Raw genomic sequence first — 24125 nt, forward strand, 5'->3', positions numbered from 1 at the left:
AATCTGAATAAAGGAGAAGATCATTGGATGGTACAGTGTGACAGTGACATCAATAATGAATATATTCAACTAATGCCACCCCACAAGCCAAAAGGAGAAAGAAATATGCCTTAATGGAGAGGTGGAACAAAGTGCATGAGAGATTGGGTTGAAACAGAGGTAAAATAAGGGAATGGAGTACAATGTTAATGTCCCAGTCTGAAAGTACAGGACACCAAGGCAATCAATGTATCTGAAAAGAACAGATCAAAATAGTATGAACAAGGGAAGGAAAGACCTTTGTTAAAAAGCCATGAAATTAACTTGGAGACATCAACAACTGTTGGATAAGAAGCCAGAATTTCCCTGAGTCAAGACTCAGGTGCAAAAAACATTCCACTTCTGGTAATAAACAGCTATAAATGAAGGACAAATGGAATGAGCTAAACAAAACAAAACTTAACTGGAGAAACCAAATCTCCTCACCAGAGATCATACAAAAGCCAGGTGTGAAGTGTGGAATAGAGGACCAACAACTGTGGTTAACAAAGCAGGTCAGTGTATAAAGGGAGAGGGATGGGTAGGAACAAATATATGTGGAGTAAGTGAGGGAACCACAGTTTGGTGGGTCAGTAAGAAGCAATCAAAAGAACCTAGCATGTAGTGTTATGGATAGGGGAGGCCAGTGATAAAATAATCAAATAGGAGAATGAACTTAGAGGAATTTGTTCAACCAATCCTGGCTGAAGGCATTTATAGTTAAAATTTAAGGGCAGGGGCAAGGGATCAAAACAAAGTCAGCTGGAAATTGACAGAGGTAGCAAATGAATCAATATGAAGGGTACCCCAACAATTGTAAAGCCACATAAAAACATGGGGATGAAGAGACCACTCTGCCAGGTAAAATCAATCTGGTTGCAAAAACCAATCCACCACTAGGTTGAAAACAGCTGGTATCTTACATGTCATCAAACAAATGTGATGATTGTGCTTCATCAGTAGTGATTCCCACAGTAGCAGACCAGCTGTGGAACACCTCCATGAAAGAAGAACATATGAAATGAGCATGAAGAAAAGCTGCTTGATGGGGAAAACCAGATCTCCTCACCAATGAATGGATAAAAGCCAACAGTGAAGACATAGGACATAAATGATGGGATGTAGAACTGGTGACCAATGTTGATGTAAAAGGGAAGGAGACAAGAGGTGTACTGGAAAGAAAAGTTGCAGCTGGTTTAATAACTGAAACCATTGTTAATGGAGCGATCATAAGGATTCAACATGAAGTGGTATAGATGAATGAGATCACCCAATGATAAACACAAAGGAATTTATGGGAACAATCCTGGTTGAAGGCATTGACTGCTGAAGTCCAAGGATGATGTATGGGGACCAAAAGTGGGGTAATTTGTGATTTAGGGTTGGTCAAATGCATCTGTGTGAAAAACCCACAGATTATAAATCTACCATAATATGAGGAGATTTAAAGACCATTCTATTGGATAAATATTTTTTGGGCAGGAAAGATAATCTGTTATGAAATTGAAAGTACCTGGAATGTGACATACAATGAAATAAATGTGGTGCATGCCAGCCAAATATAAGAGATCCAATTTATGAAAACAGAAATATCATGGTGATTGGCATGTGTTATAACAATTGTTGGAATGAATCATCACCAGAGAAAATCTGGCAAAAATAAAAAAGTGATTTAAAGCCTGACAAACCACAAGAAGCTTAAGAATGTTGATGTGCAAAGGCTACTTGCTGACATACCAGCAACTCAAAGTCTCTTTGTGATTGACCCATGCACCTCATAGTTGAAAAGATGTGTCAGCAAACAGATGTAAATCTAGATGAGGAGGAAAAAGCAGGATACCTGCCAATGTATGGGCCTTGTCCAACTATCAGAGCAGACTGTCCAACAGGGTGTGAGGAAGGATTACAGGAGTTGCCAATGGATCCCAAGCAAGGTTCCACTCACTGAGAAGAGCCCACTGAAGGGATTGCATATGTATACAACTGACAGGGACCAGTGATGTCATTAAAGACCACATTCCCAAAAGTGATACAACCTAATGAGCAGAAAGTGAGTGTACCGAAAAGGTATGGCTAATTAACACTTCCATGGAATGAAGTCACAGAGAAGAAAACTGGGCCCGACTGAGATGAATGTCTAGAAATACACCTAAATGAACATGATATCATGATGGACTTCTCAAATTTGATTAACCAGCTCACCTGAGGTGCCACATGAAGGAGTTGATAAGTGTGACAAGCCAACTTCAGTTCAGAATAAGCCTGAAAAAGCCAGCCCTCCATATAATTGTGGAATTGCAGCTTCAAAGCATGAAATATGGTGAGCAAAAGCTCTGACCACCTGATAGAAAACATGGGGCAGAAACAAGCTCAAAGTGTGGGGCATAAAATTGGTGAACCACTTCTTGAGGGATGAAGAGAATACACTGAGATAAGAATCTGGAGATAATCAATGGTGATGTCCATCTTGGTCATCCATAAGTCTGCAGATAAAAGCTCACCAAAGGGTAAGAAATTACCTCGTGGTAAAACAGCAAAGTTGAAGGAATCAAATAGGCAGGACTAATTGACAACAGCCTTCCTATTCCCGTTTTTTTTTTGGGGGGGGATGAAAAAAGTGGCATAAAAACCTGGTTAAATATGTAGAACAGTTTCAATGGTCTATTGAGATAGTAGATCCTAAAATGCAACTGACAGATTCTGGCCAGTCATTTGATACAAGGCAGAGGGAGGAAAAAATATAGGAGACCTGTGAGGTGGGGGAATAAAATAGAATATCACAAAAACCTTCTTATAAAACTTGATGAACTCAATGATCATTGACAAAAAGACACCACTGATGAAGAAAATAGGCAATTTGAGCTCTCATCAGAGCAGAACCCAGTGGGTAGTCACCGATGTTGTTAGAAAGATGACGTGTTGTCAAGGAAAATGACAAAATAAACTACTCTTGGAAACAGGGACAGGTAGGGTTTGGAAAGGGGAAGGATAAGAAACTGTAACAGATGTCATACAGGATTCTTACCAAGACAAATGGGCAACAAGATTGGAAATGGTAGGCTGTTGTTGTATTGATGTAATTCAACTCGTGACTCCAAGGGCTCAAGACTCATATTAAATATGTAATGCCACAAAAATATGGGGACACACATAAATTCCAAAGATAAAATGTTGCTAAATGGATAAGAATTAAGGTCATATTATGACCTATAAGGTCCAAACAACGGAAAAACCACGTATGCAAATCCAGGGCCAAAGATGACTAATGAGTCAGCATGGAGAAAAGAAGGGAAAAATGTCACTAGAAATCTCTTCAAAATTTTGGTGGAGAGTCTTAGAGTGGAGATGGAAGGTAGAAAGACACCATACAAGAGTTGTGAGAGTGAGACAAAGTCAGAAAAATTGGGCATGGCCAGACTTAATAGAACACTTGGAGACTGTCCCTTACACAGGTAAAATAGAAACTAACAATTGTTGGTCTAGTAAAGGGCAGCCTTCCTGATGATATGCAAGAGCAAACTGATCTGAAGCCTGTGAGGAAAGGCATGCCAATCTTGTCACTTAAATGTGAAGCAAATTGGTCAGTATGCACCCAAATGTCTGAGAAATGGGGAAGAACCAAATAAGGACATGAAGACTGATCATGGAGTAAGGAAGGATGTGGTTCATAGAAAATGGGGATAAAGGGTAAAACAAAGGATGAATCAAGAGTATAAAGTATTATTTTTCTTCTTGAAAATTAACACTCAGTAAGTGTCCATTGAACTATATATGTTAAATCACTTCCTTATAACAGTTATGTGTTCATGTAACTCCACATAATTCCGAATTATTGTAACACATTATTTTTTACTTGGAAAACAAGAGTTAGATAACATTTTGTGTCATGAACCTAAAATGATACTTAAGAAATGATATTGTTATAGAACATTGTTTCATTTAAAAGCACTTGCAAATGACATATGCTTAACCCGATACATCTCAAAAAGACTGTGGAATTATGTTTTATGGTTAATTAAATGAGAAGAACACACACATCAATTCTAGTTGACTGAAAGTTTGAGCATATTATTGTAGTCACATCTGATTACTTGATAAAATCAACATTTTCTAATACAAATATTTAAATTCAGATCCTTATTTCAAATTTTACCAGTATATGTCCATACTCTTATTTACAGCTATCAGTGCTACTAACAATACGTTTTCATTATTTGATCTCACATTTGGCATAACTTACATTATTGTAAATTTCATTAAATAGAATTCTGAAACACATTTCTTTAAATTACAGGATGATACATAAAAAAGAAGTAATTTCACTCAATTTTTAGAAAGTTTTTACACTAATATATGCAAAAGACAAAGGTATAAAATTACTTAATGTGAAGTAATGTTCAAATCTTACAAGCAGTAAATGGTATATAAATAAGTTGTCAATTTGAAGGTTAACCACAAGTAACATTTTTTAGAAGTGGATAACTAATATAAAGAACAAGCCTTAAATAAAAATCTGTAGTTCTGAGCCAGATTGGAAAATTTTAATACATTTTACTGAAACTTGTTAAACCTAAAAACCATATACCAGCAAATAATCAGAAACACATAAAATAACTTGGATAATAATCAGAGATATTACAGCAACCTGTTTATGGTTTAAATTTTTGAGACAGGATATACATATATATGCTCATTTTCAACTACTGTTACTATACAGTATTTATCAAATTTGTCTCTGCACCTGTATGAAATTATTTGTATCATAAAGTAACAGAGAAACAACTCTTTACCTTGTATTAAAATCTGTAGGAAATCCATTTGGTAGTCTGATAGAATTTCCCAAGTTGGCCAGTCTCATCTGGATAAGTGCAAGGTCTGCTTCTGGGTTACTTACAAGTCTAATGAATGAAAAAAAAATTAGGAGGCTTTCCTAATAAGGCTAACAATAAATAACTGAAATAGAACTACAAAGAAGTTTCTGAACAAAATAATAATATTTTGCAGTTAGCATTATCTAGTTGACATGGCCATTTTTTTGGGACCTAAACTAAAACAAGGTAAGAGGTAACTATTCTAATACATTTCAGTAGTTCTCTTCTATTTTCAGTTTTAGTTTTGTTAGTTCAAAAATATTTTAGGCCAATTTTTGATAATTTCAAAATATGTTGACATTTTACATTGTCTTGTCCTATCATCCATCAATGCATTATGACCCATAATTTGGGAAAAAGTGGTTTAGCAGATAAGTAATTGTTTGTAAAACTTTGAAACACACTTGCAAATGCTTGATATTACAATATGAGGTTTTACTATATGCATTTCACCCACTTAATTAAAAATCATTTTTTATTGTTCCTCAGATGGTGCTCAAGTAGGTTACTAAATTTCACTTTTTTTAAGAGACAAACTAGATTAAGTGAGGAGTAAGTAACCCACTTATTTGATTCTCTTACAGCAAAAATAAAGTTGTTTTCAATTACTGAGTTAAATTACTTTTGTCTGATAATTCAAAAAAAGAAATGAATGGATTCATCTTTGATCTTCATTGTTTGTTGTCCAGCTTATCTTACAAGAACCAACAATTATTTCTTGAGCCAGGAAGCTGAATGTTTATTGACATATTTAAAGCAGTGTTGGGGCTTGGGAGAAAAGATTTATAAAAATTAACAATTTATGTAGAATACTGGAGATTATGACATAATATTCATGCAATGTTTCCACAACTTTTAAATTCTATATGAGAACTTCTAGTATTGGTATATTGTTCTGCTGTTTTATTATCTAAGAACTCCTTGAGTTTGTTACATTAAGATTAACTTTCATTTTCATTTGTGCAGGCATCCTTTGGTTTACAATTGTAGTTTACTTAAGTTGTTTACATTTACCAAGATTGAGCTTTGAGTAAATTACTTCATGAAATAGTGGAGTGTAGATTTATATTTAAAGTATGTATTATTATTGTTGAAGTGAAATTTAAGTAGGAGTTTAGATTTCACAAAGATGAGCCTTAAACATCAGTATTTTACATTTTAGCTTGGGAACACTTATTCTCTGCATTTCTTGTTTATATTCTAAACTAAGTTTCAGAAGGAGGAACCTAAGCAGTCAAACCTTAACCACTGTGTACTGCTAATAATAAATAGGTGCTAGCACCTTTCAAGCTAAATAATACAAGTCAAATAAATCTCAGATGCTAAGCCTGCATAAGATATTTCATTTGTGAACATAAATAAAGTCATAAAAATATTATACCATAAAAGTGAAAATAATCAAAATACCCCAAATTACTTTTAGACTTCTATTTTACTTTTGTCACTAATAAATAAGAAATAGTACCTGTTGGTAGCCCAGTAACCACTCATGTCTAATCCACCAGTACGTTTTCCAGGAACAGTGCGAGGCCCTTTGTTTGCTACAGTGTTAGTTTTATGCAAATCTTGCAATTGTAATGCTGCCTGTTGATAAGGGTCATATCCATCCTCTTTTTCTGCATTCTGAGCATATCTACAGTTAATAGTATTTCATTATGCTGATAGACTTACATTTTGGTAAAACTTTAAATGCAATAATTCTTTCTATAGTGAGTTATCACATCCTAGTTATCACATGTATTACTTCAAATATAAAGAGGTGCAGGACATATTATAGATATAAAGCAAGAGACAAAATTGCATGTTGTCAGTTTTCCCATAAAACCTTATGAATAACTCAAAAACAAAAACAAAATTAAGATTGATCAGCAAGCTTACTACAAATTTAATAAAGTTACTGATGGAAACAATTTTCCCATACACTCTCAATTAGTAAAGAAAGGACTAAACATGTTATTTTGCCACTCAAAAATAATTTTTCAAATTTAGAAACCTTTAGAAATCTTTCTACCTTACTATTAACAAATTCTTGCTTGGAACATGTGTTTTTGTTACCATATCCATGAATCAAAAACCTCTTAAAAGAAATGTTTTAACAATGAAAACAGAATTTTGGGGGAAACAAATTAAAACTACATTTCTGCATAATAAGTTACATAAGCCACATTCAAATGATAAAATTCACTAAAGAGCTTTCAAATGTTTTCAGTGACCTCTTTCTCCTGAATTTGATGATTAGATATGTAACAGTCAGTGATCTCAAAAAATTGTAGAAAGCTGCATGATAATAATCTCAAGACATTTTCCACAATGCCTTTATTGAAAACTTTCTTCTCAGTTTTAGGTCTGCTCCCCATCTCCATTAAAATATTTAAGAATGACCAAGGAGCAAAGTGCCTAAACATATTAAAGTCGTTTAATATTTATTTATAAGAGGCAGTTAGTTTTTTTTAAACAGATCATGTCTGTATAAGAATGTAAAGTGTAATAATTAAATTAGATTTCATTTTTTGATTAAAACTGTTAATCTATAATTATAATTGATATTTAGCTTATTAATATACAACTGTATTTCCCTTTTTTAATGACGTAAAGCATGTTTAATGATAAAGTTTTATAGAATGGTAAATGTGCTTGAGTTAAAAGAAATTCACACAGATTTATATATGTATTATGAAAAATCATTTGTATGATGCAAATATATAGTTTTCTAAATGTGTTATATAAAATGAATGATATTTAACTTACTTTGTTGTTGCTCGATTTGGAAACTTTTCCTTGAACTTCATAACTTGCGGAGGCTTGTTATCCTTTTTATTTGTTCCTTTTTTTTGATCTCTATACAAAAATTTTAAGAATGAGTTTTTTAAAACAAATATATATTTCATTTCAAAATCCACACCCATGATTATTACAAAGATATGAATAGGATTATGCCATTTTCACATAAAATATCATTATGCCAATTTCCTCAAAAATCATTGATACCAACTTTTCTCAGATTCATTTGGAATTAATTAATGTCAGAAGCAATTAACAGATGATCTTGTTCCCAAAAAGTTTGGAATTTTACTTCAATCAAAGATCTATTGTTGTACAATGCACAATTAAAATTCTGTGAATGTTTATAAAAATCTATGGTGTGTAAATTACAGAAAAAAAGAATATATAATCCAGCAAAATACAGGTTAAATGTAAAGAATGTTTTAATCAAAAACAGCAAAACTTTACATACTGAGAAAATTAATACATTTAAAAATATAAACAATATGTAGACAAAATTCACAACGAATGTTTAAACACATAAAAACAACATATAACATCAAATGGTTACACAGTATGTTACTTAAAAATAATTTTGTGTGTTATTAATTTTGTAATACTCACATTAGATGTATTGCAGTAGACTCTAATAATTTCCAATATTTTAAAGTATTTCAAATTTTTCATTTGGTGGTTGTTTTGCAAAACTGATAAATTAAACTTTAAATAAATGCTGAAAACAAATTAAGAATGAAACTAAGAATTGAAGATTTCAAGAAAGTCAAATAAAGAAATGTTATTAAGTGTAACCTGAACTTTATAATTTCTAAGAATAAAGAATATCTAAAAATAATAGCGACATAACTAACAATTATGTTTGAAAGTACTGAACAATGCTCAAATAACATTTAAAAATATTAAATTTTTATTTATTGATCAAATAAACAAAGTAAACAGGAATAAATTCTTCTAAATACACTGGAGCACCTGACAATTTTCTTTTTCCTTTAAAATAAACATTATAACTGAAAATTCTAAGTATCATGGAAGCGAAAAGTAAAGTGGCTGATATATTTCAATATAAAATTTAATTAAAATATTGTGGGTTATTTCTGTTTCTTCTAACAAAAAATATTAAGAAAAGCAAGAACTAACTTTTCTGTTTTTTTATTGGATTGGTGCTTCTCTTTATGTTTGACATTCATTTCTTTACCCATGACAGCAGGTGGTGAAGTGAGAGGACCTTCTTTAATGGTTTCTTCTACTGGCTGTTTCCTTGATGCAGGAGGACCACCTGATTTCTGACCAGGTGATGGGGCTTTATACTTGAATAAGAAATAAGTATACTTAAACATTAATTTCTAACAATGTTCTTGAATTGCATGTATAATTTATTATATATATATAAAACAAATTAAATGAATGTGGGGGGTATTGTCTGAACGAAATTCATCTGAAACACCGTAAAATTATATTTTAACTGTACTGAAAATAAACCTACTTCATTACAGTGTAAAACATTCATGAAACAAAAAGATAATTCAGACAAAACCTTCAGGTGAAATTTCAATAATTAATCTTAAAATTGCAAATCAGATTAAAAGATTGTTATTCATGTACATAAGATTAGGTTTCAACGAAATTTCAACTGGATCAGATTTTATGTTAAATTTATCTATATCTAGTTACACACACACAAATTAAAAATACTTCAAAGCTCATTCCCACACCTGTGGTTTCATTAGATAATAGTTAGGAACAGTGAAAATTTTGTTAGTCCATTCACCTAAAGGCAAAACATCAGTTAAAATAATGTCAATCAGCAATCATCCATTTGACTCACAAAAGTATTAGCTAATTGCACTAAGTAAAAATATTCAAGTTGCACATAAAAGTTATTAAGAAAAAAAGATTTAACATTACACCAACAGAAAAAGCAGCAATGAAAGAGCTCAAAGCAAATGACAAAGTAATAATAAAAGAATCAGACAAAGGGAAAAGTTTTGTAGTTTTAAGCAAAAATAGTTACCAGGGTAAAGTTGAAAAACAACTTTAATAAACATCCACCTATGCCACACTAAACAAAAGATCCATCCAAGATGGTTGAAGAAGATGCGAAAGATAGTTAAACATCTAAAAAATGAAATTATTTTACCAGAAAATTTTCTAATAGAATCAAAATCCTCTCACAGCTATATATGTGAACTACATGAAGTCCCTAAAAGAAAATAAACAAAATTTATCTTTAAGACCCATAGTGTCAGCATATGACCCTGTAATAGCAATCACATCCTAGTCACTAAACAAACTGTTTAAACCATGTCTAAAGTATTTTGCATTACACAACAAAACACTTCTTAGAAAAGATATGCTATTCTACACAAACAAAACATGCTTTCTAATTTTCTTTAGACGTAACTGCCTTGTGCTTGTCCATACTCGTAGAAGGCACAGATAGCATCAATAACTTCATATCTTCACTTTTACGATGCATTTTACCCTGAAGATCACATTCAAATCATCTGTGATAGGCTTAATTTAGTCTTGTGTATCAGTTATTTTAATTTCAGAAAAATTTGTACAAACAAAAGAAAGGAATAGCAATGGATAACAGATCAGCAGTCACATTTGCAATGATATATATGCATACACTATGAACCAAAGCTCTTGACACACAGAGAAGAAAAAAGGTTTAATTCCAGAAGTATGGTATGGATATATTGACAACATCTTTGATATATGAAAGCATGGATAAAAATCACAGCAACAGTTTTACTATTTCCTCAATAACTTCCAACTGTTTACACTAAAATTACTCAACACAGAAGGAAATTTAAGATATCTACGACTCTTAGATATAACATTAAAAATTCAAAACAAACAAATCTGGAGTTCTGTGCATAACAAAAACATATAAAACTAATGTTTCTTCATTAAAAATCACACCACTCAGAACAAGTAAAAAGTGGAAAAATAATAGAACTAAAAGAAATAAATCAAAATTGCTCCACACCAAATTCCATTCAAACAGCACAAAAACACTTTAAAACACTATTATGCAAAACAGATATCCTGAATATTGCATTGACAAAGCAAAAAAAACAAAACACATTACAATGGAAACAGACCCCAAAACAAAAAAGGCATATATGAAAACACCTATAAAGAATATTCCTTTCAAAAACAACACAATCCCAATCAGCAATCAACATAATGCAAAAAACACATAAAACACTGAAAGAACTATTAGTTTACAATTAATACTTGGAAAAATATGTGCCCAAAGCAATGCTACATCAGAGAAAATGGAGCAGGATAAATGTTCCAGACCAAAAATGTAGTCTTTTAAATCATATTTAAAATGTGGTGATGCATTTAAAGAAAAAAATGGAAGACCTTTTCACACATGCATCTCAGAATATATCATTGCATTATATACACTTAACTACCACAAAATCTTCTCAGCAGAACACCATTTATACAAACACAAAAAATCAAAACTCATTTACAATTTCAATCTTACAAAGAAAATCAAGATTATAAAGATATATATACAGATGAGTGCTATACTTATTAATGAAGAAAAAATCCTACAGAAACAGAGACAATTGATGGTAAATATAATCAAACTAAAATGTAGATCCAGATCAGATGAGGACAGAACCTATTTGAAGAGAGACCAATCAATTTAACATACCAGGTGATTTGTCAACTGATTACTCAATTTACTGTATAGGCAGTGAAACTTAAAACAATGGACATGATAGTATTGTTACCTTCAAAAAGGAGGGATTGGAATCATATACAGAATATCCAGTGCTGAAGTTGAAGCAGATGCACTATACATTACAAGATGATTTTCTAAGCAGTTATCAAATCACAAATATCATTTTTGCAAATAAGAGTAAATACAATAAGACTGATATAATATCCATGATGGTACCACCATAATATACTTCATATAGATTTGGTCATGTCACATTCACTTTAATAAATAATTTTTATTTTTCAAGTTGTGTTGAGCTTCATTCATTAAGATGTATCAAAATAACCCTAAACTGTTGGTTTTTGGAATGACACTCTCCTCTTATTGACCATCCTAGACTCGGTACTAAAAGATGCTAGACTGACTCATGTGGCAAATGTTAATATATTTACAAGAAAATTCCAAAATACTTATTTTGAAAATCAAACACCACTTTGTACTCTCTAAGATAAAACAAAATACTTGTGTAATAAAATGTTATATCTGTTTGTATGATGCAAATAACACTACAATAACAGAAATTCATTCTACATTTCATATTAAGTGCCCCATGCACTCTTGCTAATCAGAATGCATCATTTACTGCATTAGCTTTAAAAGATGTAACAAATTACATACTTGAGAAATAGTACATATATAAACAACTTTGTATGTGATGTCATAAAATGTGCAAGATCACACACATGCACATACATATATATACAACAACAGTGCATATTATCCCACATGTCAACAGTATCTGAAAATCTACCAATGACTGGAACACAATAAATAAACAAACACATACCGTATTTTACACCTTGTAAGATGCTACATCATGGAACACACACCCAAATTTTGAAAAGACAATTCTAAGAGAAAAATATTTTGACTCAGCAACCAACACATTAATGCAGCCTTTTTTGAATTTACTGAGTAAATACAGACAAATACATCATATTCTTCAAGGTATATTGACAATATTTGTTAAAATGAATGTTTTATGCTATTTAAAATACTTTTAATAGGTAAGTAATGAAATTACGATCTGTATGAGAGTATGTTTTGAGTAGATGCTAAGCTAACCTCTTGCCTTAAACCCATCACTTTTGTCTTGAAAGATGCATTGGGATTTTTCAAGGTATTTTTAAAGAAAAAAGTGCATCTGACAAGGTGTAAAATACAATAGCACCTTTCCTACTACTTACATCCCTAGAGCCATACTACCAGTTACTGTTCCACCATCTACAAGTCAATAAATTCAACTCTCTCTCTCAACATAAGTAACTGATTACAATCAAAATTCAGCTTAACTAAGACTACTCATCTTTAATTTATCCAGTCTGAATGTTATAATTTCTTATACTGAAAATGTATTTTTGATACATACTTTTGCTCATGTAACAGTTGTCTTGTTCAGTGCTGCCTTCTATATGCAAATCTTTTACTTGCCACTAGCCTTGATACTCAAACCTACTGCCATGTGTTTATACATGGTAAAGCTGTACTGTAGCAGGTAGATAATCATGTAACAGCTCTCCACTAACAGGAGTGCAACACACATTCCTAGTGCAGTGGACTCCTTCTACACTGTAGAACCTTACCTTCACTTTGAGATTAGACAAGAAAAAAAGCCCTAGAATTCTAGTAGGGAGGATGAGTAAGAAATGTGAATAGAAGTAAGTATCTATCAGAAATACATTTTCAGTACAGGAAAATTATAACTTCTGATACAGTACCTTAAATTTGCAACTGTAGTAGCTAAAATACCAGTGCAAAATGTACTTAGATGAGCACACTTTAGAAACCATGTGAAATGAGCTTACGGAATATGAAACTTCAATGTAGAGCAACACATCTGAGGGAGGCCATGCCACAACTGTACCAGGTATACTCTTTTCCCCCACACACAACATAGCTTATTGAGCTTGACAAATGGCACAGAGTAACAAGAGTGTATCAGAATGTATTCAGTGGGTGAACTTCAGCTTAAATCAGGAAGCATTGGTATTTATCATTTGGTATGGAGTAGAAGAAGGCTCAATAATATTTTCACTTCAAGGTTAGGAAGCAGAAGGGAAAATGCCAGGGTACATATGTGCAGAACCAGTATACAACTAACACCAAGCCTCTTGGAAAACAACATCTGAACAACATTATAGAGAGGGAAATGCAATGTGGTGGGTCAACTCTAGTCAACCTGGTGGTTTGGGGAATTTTTCAGTCTGCAGAAGGAGGAAGGTCTCTACCAGCATTCTGTATGAAGACTTATGTAAGCTGGTTCTGCTCTAATCCAACATGAGACCACTTGTTAACCGATATCCAGGTAGCAGCAGGAGGAGAGGTCCCAGCCAGAAGGGGAGAACTGGATGTGGTGGATCCTCTCCTGTCCAAAACCATATGAGGTCAGGAATTTTTCACCCATTGTGTGATAGGAGGAGAGTTCACACCATGTATCCCAACAGAACACCACTACCTTACTCTTAAATAAGTGGCACTGATTACATCCAGCAGGATACTTTCATAGTCCACCACCACAGTGTCTAGTAGCTGAAAAATGGTAAAGACTCCTTTACTCCATTCTAGAGGCAACGACACAGTGGGGGAGAATGTAACACCAAGAAAGTGAATAGGTGACAACAAAACCCTAGTTTTAAGAGGGTACTTGTCCTGATTGATTCAACCAGGTATGGAGGAATAGGCAGCTATCTCAACACTGATTTACCTATAATACTCCATGAGTTGTATGGTCTGGAATGGACTTTACATATGAGGGAAAACACATTGAGAAAACCTCAACATTCTTGTTAAACACTCCTTTTGAACAGTGAACGTTATAGACCTCAGTGGCCATACAGTGCAGATTTATGGATTAGTATACCTGGATAGGCACCACTTACCACTGATTGGGATTAAATGAGCAAACATTGCCACTGCAACAGAAATGAAGAAATACTTACTCACTCAAAATTGAAATGAGGTGTGTACAAAAGCAATGGGCAGTATTCAGCATCCTTGGAAGAAAGAGAAAGTCACATGATGGAGATAATAAGTAAAGAAGGTGGGTGATGTGGTCCATATGCTGGCCTAAATGATCGCCCCTAATGGACAACAGAAATGGGAAGCCAAGGAAAGGGTAAAATGAAGGATCAGGTATGAGGATACCTGGACAGGAAGTGGGACACAAGGAAGAATAAAACAACTGAATAAGATGGCAAATCCAATGTGATAGGGTGAAAGATGAAACATCTTGGGTAGAGGAAGGGTTCCAATGGAAAAAAAAAACATGCATGAACTACAGAAAGATGCCATTGGAACATCACAACACTGAAGAGCATGAATATGACAGAGAAGACAATCTGGACTGGAGCAGGAAGACAAACGGGAAATGGAAAGGAGGGAAAGAGGTGTGAATATAATATCACTTTCACGACTTGCAGACATCTGGGGAAAACTACAATTTGAATACAAGAACTTAAATGTGAAGGTAAAGGATATATGCCATATTCTTTGATAAACCATTAAGAATGAAGAAAAATCTGACTGGGAAAGAAAAAATACAACACATGTGGATCATCTGGACATTCTTGTATGAGACTAAACAAATGCCATGAATGAAGGCAGAATGTAGTAATGATAAGATGACACAGACAACTGGGACTGCTAGAGAATGGAGCAGGAAACTATAAGTGATAATGGAGGAGATGACTGAGATAGGTTAAGGACTAAACACCATGATTGAGTAGGCTACAAAGGAACAATGAGAAGGACACAACATGGACTGGTGTGCAGAAGGAATAAAATCTGAGGTAGGAGGCAGATAGGATAGAAACAAGGGAAAAGGTTGGAACAAAAGTTGTGGAACTGAGTACCATACAATGGATAGTTTGGAATTGAGGTAGGTAGTAAATGTATCCAGAAATGGGGTACCCCACTGGGCACATATCCACCAAAACACCTGGGGATTGAGAGACCACTCCAGGGAGAGAATGCTATCAGAATGGTACAAGCAGTCAGCAACAAGATGCAGAGCACCTGGGACATGATATGCCATTCACTGTATGTGAAATGAATGTGTCCAGAAGAGGAGTTTCAATGATCTAAAACAAAGCAAATGTGAATAAGTGTCCCCTTGTCAAGAGGTGTAAGATACAACAGTCAAATTATCAGGATGAATCATGATCAATTTGCCTCATATCAAAAGTAGGAAATGTTCCAAACCTCAATAAATAGCAAGTATCTCCAGAGGATAGATGTACAGAGCTGATTCAACCAAAGACCAATGACATGAAACCTCCTGGTAATCCATAAATGCCCCTCAACCCATCACAGAAGCATTATAAAAAGAATGCAATTTAGGATGGAGAGGTGGATGTGGAACACTGTGTCCTGTTAAACCACCATGCTAAATCAAGATATAATGAGGAGGGAGAAGAAGAATAGAGCTCAGGAGATCCTGAGCAAGATTCCATTGATCATGCAACACCTGCTGAAGAGAATATATATGAATCACCTAAAGCAATAAGAAATTCCACAGAAGCCCAAGTTCCCAAAAGAGACAAAACTTCACATGCAGTGAGGGAGGGAAAGAATTAAACTTTGAGAATTAATAGTTCCATCATTCTCAATCAGAGAGGAGAATACTGGGTCAGACTGAGATATGAGTTAAAAATACTTCCAAATGGATGAGGTATTGGGTTGGGATGAGAAAAGACTTCTCCAATTTGACTAGCCAACTCACACAAGAAGCTTCTCAGACAAGTGAAATGTGTGTGGGATGTTTGTTGGGATTGATCTAAAAGCAAATAGTTGTCCAAGTAACAGTGAAACCACAGACTATGAGAATGAAGAAAATGGTCAAAGGCCCCCTGACCACATAACTGAATACTTATGGTCTGGAAGCCAGACTAAATGGAAGAGTGCAAGTTTGATTTCCTTATCTTTGTTGACAAATTGGTGAAATGAGTCAATAAAACAGTTAAGACTAGAGAGATCTATGACAGTATAACAGTTCCCTGTCTTCTTAGAAACTATGAACAACCAAAAATAGAACCCAGAGAAGAGTGACTGATGGGTTTGATAGTGTCTTTGTGAAAAAGATCTTGAATCACTTTGGAGATGCTGGAAGGAAAGTGGATCCTGAGGAGAAGGGAAGGAATGGGATATGAGGAGAATGGGGTTGGGGTTAGAAATGAAAATGAAGGAAGAATCCTGTGGGTAACAACTAAAGCATCCAAGGATCTTTGGTGAAACAGCTCTATAGGTGAACGAACCCAGCTAAATGTTTCCCAACTATGCCAGAACTGGTAATGTACTCACTATTACAACTCATAGAAGGAGATCTGGTGATAAAAAATCTGCTAGCTAACTGTAAAGACTCGGGAGAAAGAAAAGGCAAGGAATGAGAAGGGTGAGATACAAGAATATGCAAAGGCTACAAAAGTTGAAAGACCAAGGAGGAAATGAAAGATTACTGAAAAGTAGTCTCTACTCTGGACTTCAAAGAGTCAGAAAGATCTCCAAATATGAACTGCTGTTAAAGTTTGTAAAACAGAAGGGAGTAAGCATTTGCTGAAATCCCCTCAGGGGAACAGTGTATAGCTTCAGATAGGAGATGAAGAGAGGAGAGGTAATGCAGAATGATGGTGAAGAGGAAAATCTCAAACTAAATTCAAGTTCAGATCCTCACACCTGACTGAAAGACTTAAATGCTGTGAGTATAGAAAAACAAATTTCCAATTATCAGACACTAATAAATAAGAATTATAAGGATGAAGGATATGAGGAATGCTTATCTCAGAATGTAATTGTGCTAGATAACTGAACATTATGAACCATAATACACTGAGATTGTAGGAAGCAGTAACCTGAACAAAGGGTGGCATGCAGGAAGGAAAAGGAGGAACTATACAACACAATGGACACAGACAAAATGTATATTTTTCACAGATAAAATGTAACCCACCTGGGACACCATATCAAGAAAGGTGTAAAAAGGTATGGGAGCAACCACAGATGTGACCCACAATTGCATAGAGAAGTAAGGAGGTGAGGAAATTGCAACAAAATCCTTGTCCTGACTAGGTTCTCCAGGGAATGAAATGACTGATTATGGGTCAGGAGATACAGTAAGTTGCATGATGGACTTCAACTCCTGGCAATTTAAGACTGAAACCATTTCTGCAGAAAAGAGAAGCCAGAAGCCTAAGAAACTATAGGTTGAGGTTCAGTGACAGTAGTAACAAGAGCAGTATTTGTTGTAATTTGAATTCATATTTCAAACTGAGTGGGAATTTTCAGATCAACCAACAGTAACCAAGTTAATCAAAGAAAATGAATCAACTGGAAATAACAAAAAAACTTCCATAAAATCATTGGAAAAAAACACTAAAAGCTAAAACAAGTGAAAATTAAATATGTCTGCATTCTAATACATGAAACTGAGAAGTGAAGATTGTATTCTACAGTACAGAGGAACTTTGTTGCACTAGGAGGGTGTGTCAAACTCCTATTTGTGGGGGACTGTCACATGCTTATTTGCATGCTACAGTGCAGTTTTACTACATGGAGGTAGGTAGGAGTATCAAAACTATCGGCAAGAGAAAATTGCACATACAGTGGGAAGCACTGAACAAGAAAAGCTCTTGTATGAGAGTAGGTAAGAAACAATATTTTTAGTGTCTACTACAGAATAGATTAACACATACTAAAACTGATGAAAGTACAATGTTCAAGAGCAAAATATATTTACTATTCTAGAAAGCTAAAACACTACAGCAGAGCCATCACCATATCTTAACTCCATGATGAATCTATCATAGGCTGGCACTGTGGAAAAAGAAACAAACAAGTATTAATGAAATACAGTGAAGCAAGGGCTTTTCCACTGTGGTGTATTGTAGCTATATTAATTTTTTGTATTAACTCTCTTATAATGAAGTCAGTCAATTCAACAAACCTTGTAACCATTTTGTACTTATTATAGTTTCCAAACTACAACTTTTATAGAAGTAAGTGTTATAGTCACAAGATTTGGCAGACTTTTAGTAAATATTACAAGCCTTATGTACATAAAAAATTAGATTTTTTAATGAAGTATTTTTGTTAAAGATGTATCCATGAATATATATATTGTCTTTTTTTAAATTAGTCCAAGTGCAAAGTGATTTCCATGTTCACAACATTAAAAACACTTTTCTTTTTCTAAAACCTCCTAAATAAGTTTCAAAATTTTTCAATTTGACAAATCTTGTAACCAGCAGAAAGGAAAAATGTTAAAGAAGCATAAATTACCCCTTTTTCTTTCTAAATAGCTGAAAGTGCAGCTCATGCTCTACTAACAATTTTTTTTATATACAAACTACTTAGGAGAGTGCCTCACGAAAATATTTTTATTATTTGTTTCACTTAATCTAACCTTAACTCACCTGAAAGTTTCTTATTTTTGCATTTTAGTTACTTTTGTAATAATAAGTACAGACACGAAAAACAAGAAATAAAGTTCCTACCTAGATCATTTTTTTTCTTTTTTTGGCTTTTGATTGTCAATAGCACTTAACCCACATTTTTATACTAACAATTATACTAATGGCAACAACTGCACTAAATATTTTTTATTTTATGAAATAATGCACCAAAGAATAAAAATATGCAAAGACCAGTATATGTCCCATAACTAACCTCCACCAATCATACTGTGCCATCCACACTAGTGTAGTTAGTTTCCTTTACTAATCTAGTACAATAACCAACTTTGAGAACAGGCAGTTACAAATGAAAATGCTGGCATATCAGTGGGAAAAAGGGTGGGAAGTGGATGAGACAAGTCAAGTACCTATCAAAAATTCATTTTAGCAGGGAAAATGTTATCTTTCAAAATGATACTACCTTCCTTTACATGCAAAGGCATGAGAGCATTCAAACAGGCAGATAATAACTACCTGAAAATAATAAGTGTGTCAGGAAAAGAAAGTAAGGCATACAAGTGGGGGATAGTACTACTACTACTGGAACAAGTATGCTCCTCACCCAATAATGAAACAGTAATATATATAGTGAAGGCACCATATACATAAGAAAAGATTGGTTGGTTGGTGTTTATTGATGAAAAGCAATTAGGCTATCTGCATCAAATAATTGGTAAAAATATTAAAAATAAAACTACTAAAATATGTAGAAAGTGAATCATGTTAAAACAAAACAATGGCAAATTTTCAAATTCAAAACTTAAATAGAGTTAAAAAGGCCAATGACTAAAAATTTAAAAACACAAATGAGGATGATAGTGTCACCACCACCAATGACACTGTCCATTGTCAGAGGTGAATATATGGTAAAAATGTCTAAAATGTTACCATCGCTCATGGTTGTAACAATGGCATGACAGTAAAAAGTGGGCTAATGTGACTTGAGTGCCATACATTGGTGCATCAGCCCCAAGTAAAAGAAAATGATGAGTTAAAAAACTGTGACCAATGCATAGCCTAGCCAGAACAACCTCTTCCTTCCAATCCTTATAAAAGTAAGATGGCTAAAGAGCAATAGAAGGTTTGATCTAGAAATGTTTGTTATCCATGTCAACTGCCAACTGGCTCAGAGCCGAGCCTTGAATACAAGACCGTAATCCATGTATGGGACAAATAACGACATGGCCCAATATCTAGAAGAACTGGATATGAATGGATGATAAAGAGAAATGGGACAGTCAGTTTTGAATATCAACAAGAATAGGGTAAGAACTAGTGTAAAATGACTCCAGAGCCACTAGAGAGCTAAGTGAGTTGGATTAAATAGTACAATTTGTGTACTGCACAGCTTCTACATAATCCAGGGCAAGAGATATGGCATACAATTTGGCAGTGAACACAGAAACTGTAGAGGGATCCTATATGCAATCACCGAACCAAAACATACCATGGCAAAGCCCACAGAGTCACCTGATTTTGAATCATTGGTATAAGTGGGAATGAAAGGATGGTGTGAAAGATATTTGGCAAAAAGAAGATGGTGCTTTTAATCATGAATATCTACTTTCCTCATATGACTCAAAGAAAAGTCACATTTTGAGATGGTAATAAGCCATGGTTGGATGGGCTTACCAGTCGAGACATAGCATCATCCAAGGTCAAACCCAATTCAGGCAAATGCACCTGGACACAAAGCCAAAAGGAACAATGGCAGACTGTTTATTTTGAAAAAGCTTGGCTCACTGAGGAAGAAAAACACAACTCTAGGAGGAATGCTGTGGAAAGGATCAAAGTTTTGAAGTGTACAGTACAGACAATTGCAAATGACAGAGGTGTAGAGGAGAATCATAAGACTCAGTGTACAAACTCTAGACTTGAGTTGAGCAGAAAGTCCCCATGCAGAACCAAAGCCTCTGATGGTGAATGAGGTCCAACATATTCTAGACAGAGGTCCTGGCAGTGTCATAGATCAGAGACCCATAGTCCAGTTTTTCAATTGAATGAGAACACAGTAGATCTTTAGCACAAAACTTCAATCTGCTCTCTAAGAGATGGAAGATATGACAGAGAGGATGTTCAGTGCCCTTGTACACTTGAAGCATAGCTGCTTAATATGTGGAATGAAAGTTAACTTATGATCAAATATAAGCTCCAAGAACTTAGCCTTGGGGACCCCAGGAAGTACAGAGCTTGGGATTGGGGTGAATATCACATTAGTGGCAGAAGTGCATGAAATGGTTTTAGAGAGAAAAAAGGTAAAACCTGTTTGCTATGAAATTAATTGAAGATTCCTTCTGGCTTTGCTGAGCATGCACACAGGCTGCTGGAAAGCAAAGCTCTTTGAAAGTGTGGGATGCTTACAAAAGGTATTCCACCATAAGTGAGAATATTGTGGAAAATGTGTCGAGGGTTTAGGAATACACTGAGTAGCTGCTTGGATAATGCATGCAGTTATCTATTGATGGCTTACAGATGATGGCTGGATCATGTTTCAAGAGAAAAGAGAGTCAGTTGATATGGTCCAGCTTCCACTGAGACACATGGGTTTGGATAGCATCAAAAGTGGCCAGTATCCCTCAAAATGATAGGAAAATGATCTATGCCAAAGTGAATAGGAGCAGATAGAGAGGTCAACAGCAGTAAAAGAATGATTAGGTGCATAAAAATAAGTATATGAAGAGAAAAAGGTTGTGATCTGAGAGCACACACTCTATGGAATGATTCTGCTCATCAATATCAGCATTACCCCAGATAGAATTAAATCAATTAAAATCCCCCAAAATTAGAAAGAGAGATGGCAACTGTTCAATGAAAGCATCAAGGTCTAACTGTTCATAGATCTCTCCAGGAGACAGGTAGAGAGAACAAACAGTGAAGATACCACTCAAGGAAACACTGATGGCTATGGCTTCCAAGGGTGTATCAAGTGGCAAAGACAGGATGGGCTCATGCTGACTGACCAGCAGTGCCACTCTTTCATGCACTCATCCATCACACAATTTGTCATTTCTGTACAAAGAGAACAACCAAAAGGTGACTGTATTGGCAGGTTTCAGAAACATTACCTGTAAGAACAGACACACAGGATGATAAGAATCAATCAAATCCTTAATGTCATCTATATTCACACACAAACCTCGACAGTTCCACTTTATCAATGTGGCCATGTTTATTAAGGTGGAAACCTGGATGGAGAACCTTTCAATTTATGACCACGTCTTTTTTCTTTATTAAGAGGAGGTCTTTCAACCTTTATAGATTCTGCTCTGGATCAAGTGGACAGGTCTGTGTCAGTAGATGTAGAGTCCAGTAACTGAGGTCAAAAATAAACAATCATTTGACATCTTGGGGCCAAAGGAAGTAGACAGAATCAGTCACTGGATGGATTTGTAGGTACATAGATTGAAGTAAACATTGACTGGTCTACTCTATTAACCATGGAGGGCAAAAGACTCTTCACATAGTTGGAGAACAACTCTAATGAAGGCAAAAAAGACCTGTCTGCACTCCCACTGAAGCAGTGGAATGAAGTGCAGCAGCGTATGTCTGAGATAGAGTAATGAGCAGTAACTTTTGAGCCTTGGGGTAAGAAATGTTGTGAACCATTATCAAAGGCTTTTTCCTCCACTGACATAGGGCAAGAATGAAAGTAAGAGGGTTAAGAGTACTACAATTAACACAATAAGAATACATTTCACACTTGTAGGCATTACAGTCCTTGCTACCACAATGAGCACATGTCAAGGAACCACAACACAATGTCTTTGAGTTACCAAACCACTGAAAATGGAATCATCTGTGAGGATCTGTAATATATGGCTGTAACTTACAGTTTAAATAACTTGCTTTGATGGTGTCAGGTGGTCGTGGTTGAAGTTGACTCATATACTTTCTTAACCAAGGAGGGCAAAAGACTCTTCATACAGATGAAGAATTACTCTGTTGGAGGCAGAAAGATCTGTCTGCACTTTACTATAGCAGTAGAATGGAGTGCAGCAGCATATATCTGAGATGAAATGGTGGGCACCAACTTCCCAGACTTGGGATATGAAATATTGTTTACAGTTTTTAAATGTTTACCTCTTTCTCTCCCACCCATTTATGGTATGATCAAAATTACTAGAGGTATGAACCATTACAGTTAACACTATGTGGTTCCAGTTTGCACTTGTAGGCATTGTGGTCTTTGCCACCACAATAACCACATGTTAAAGATACATAACAAGAGTTCTTTGAATGTCCAAACATCTGGCACTGGAAACATCAGAGAAGGTTGGGAATATATGGCTATATCTTACAAATTAAATATACTGCTTTGATAATGGGAGGTGAACATGTTATGTAAATGTCAAAATTTGTACATTTCTAGATAGCATTATTCCATCCATCTGATTAGAGATATGGTGCACCACACAAATGCCTTGGCTGGAAAAACCAGTGAGAATCTCCAACTCAGGAATGCTCTTTAAATCATTCTCAACTGTACGTCCTCTGGAATAATTCAAACTTGCATGGGAAGTAATCTGGTAGAGTATATCCCACATGGTCTTTGACTTCAAGAATAGTTTGGTGTGTTGAGGTGAAGATGTTTCCATTAACATGTCTCCTAAGGACAGCTTTATTACAGACTTGGAGGAGCCAGCAAACCCCTCTAATCCTTTTTAAAGAAAAAAGGGGACATCTGCCCTAAAGATTTCTCTGACAATGAATGGAGAATAGGTAATATAGGTGCTGAGTCCAACATTGATAGTGATTATACAACTGTTGTCCATACCTAGTCATTTTACAATAATCTGTTGTTTTTTCTCAGTACTGAGTGAAGGAAGAAAAACATAATAATCAAAATGAGGTTCTCACCCATCACGAAAAGAGAGAAATCAAAGGTTAAGGGTGAAGTGCTGGAACATTTGACATACCTAATCAATGAGGTGCAGAAACAGCAAACTCAACAAACTCTCTTAATTCTCAACAATATGAGACTGACCAAAAAAAAACTGGGGCTGGAAAAATAGGGTCACAATTATTTTCTCCACATATAAGTTATTCTTCAGAAATTATTCAGGGAAAGGAAAGAACAAACCAAATGCCAAGCAAAAGTGCCTAACTACCTGCATATTAAGGCTTGAAATTTCTCATTACATATTGTCAACCTACACTGATGGGGCTTAGTGAAATTATTATCCTCAATATTGGTGGTAACGTGATCCTCCACCACCATAAAATTTGAATTTGTACTTCAAATTAGAAATGAAATTATGGAAT

At 34.7% G+C, this 24125-nt stretch overlaps 1 protein-coding gene across 5 annotated transcripts in view; it reads right to left on the minus strand.

Annotated features, from left to right (window-relative positions):
• The window catches only part of LOC143252914 (uncharacterized), an 80261-nt gene that overhangs the window by 11735 nt on the left and 44401 nt on the right, over positions 1–24125 (minus strand). For 3 of the 5 annotated variants that reach the window (XM_076505762.1, XM_076505763.1, XM_076505764.1), the window contains exons 7-11: positions 9808–9870; positions 8808–8977; positions 7638–7727; positions 6355–6522; positions 4809–4916 (exon numbers count right to left, since the gene is read on the minus strand). In XM_076505762.1, the coding sequence (XP_076361877.1) occupies positions 4809–4916; positions 6355–6522; positions 7638–7727; positions 8808–8977; positions 9808–9870 (599 nt within the window). The remainder of the gene's footprint in view (positions 1–4808; positions 4917–6354; positions 6523–7637; positions 7728–8807; positions 8978–9807; positions 9871–24125) is intronic. The other 2 variants (XM_076505765.1, XM_076505766.1) reach the window with 1 other exon arrangement.

This window comes from Tachypleus tridentatus, chromosome 6, assembly GCF_004210375.1.
Source record: "Tachypleus tridentatus isolate NWPU-2018 chromosome 6, ASM421037v1, whole genome shotgun sequence".
Taxonomy (NCBI): domain Eukaryota; kingdom Metazoa; phylum Arthropoda; class Merostomata; order Xiphosura; family Limulidae; genus Tachypleus; species Tachypleus tridentatus.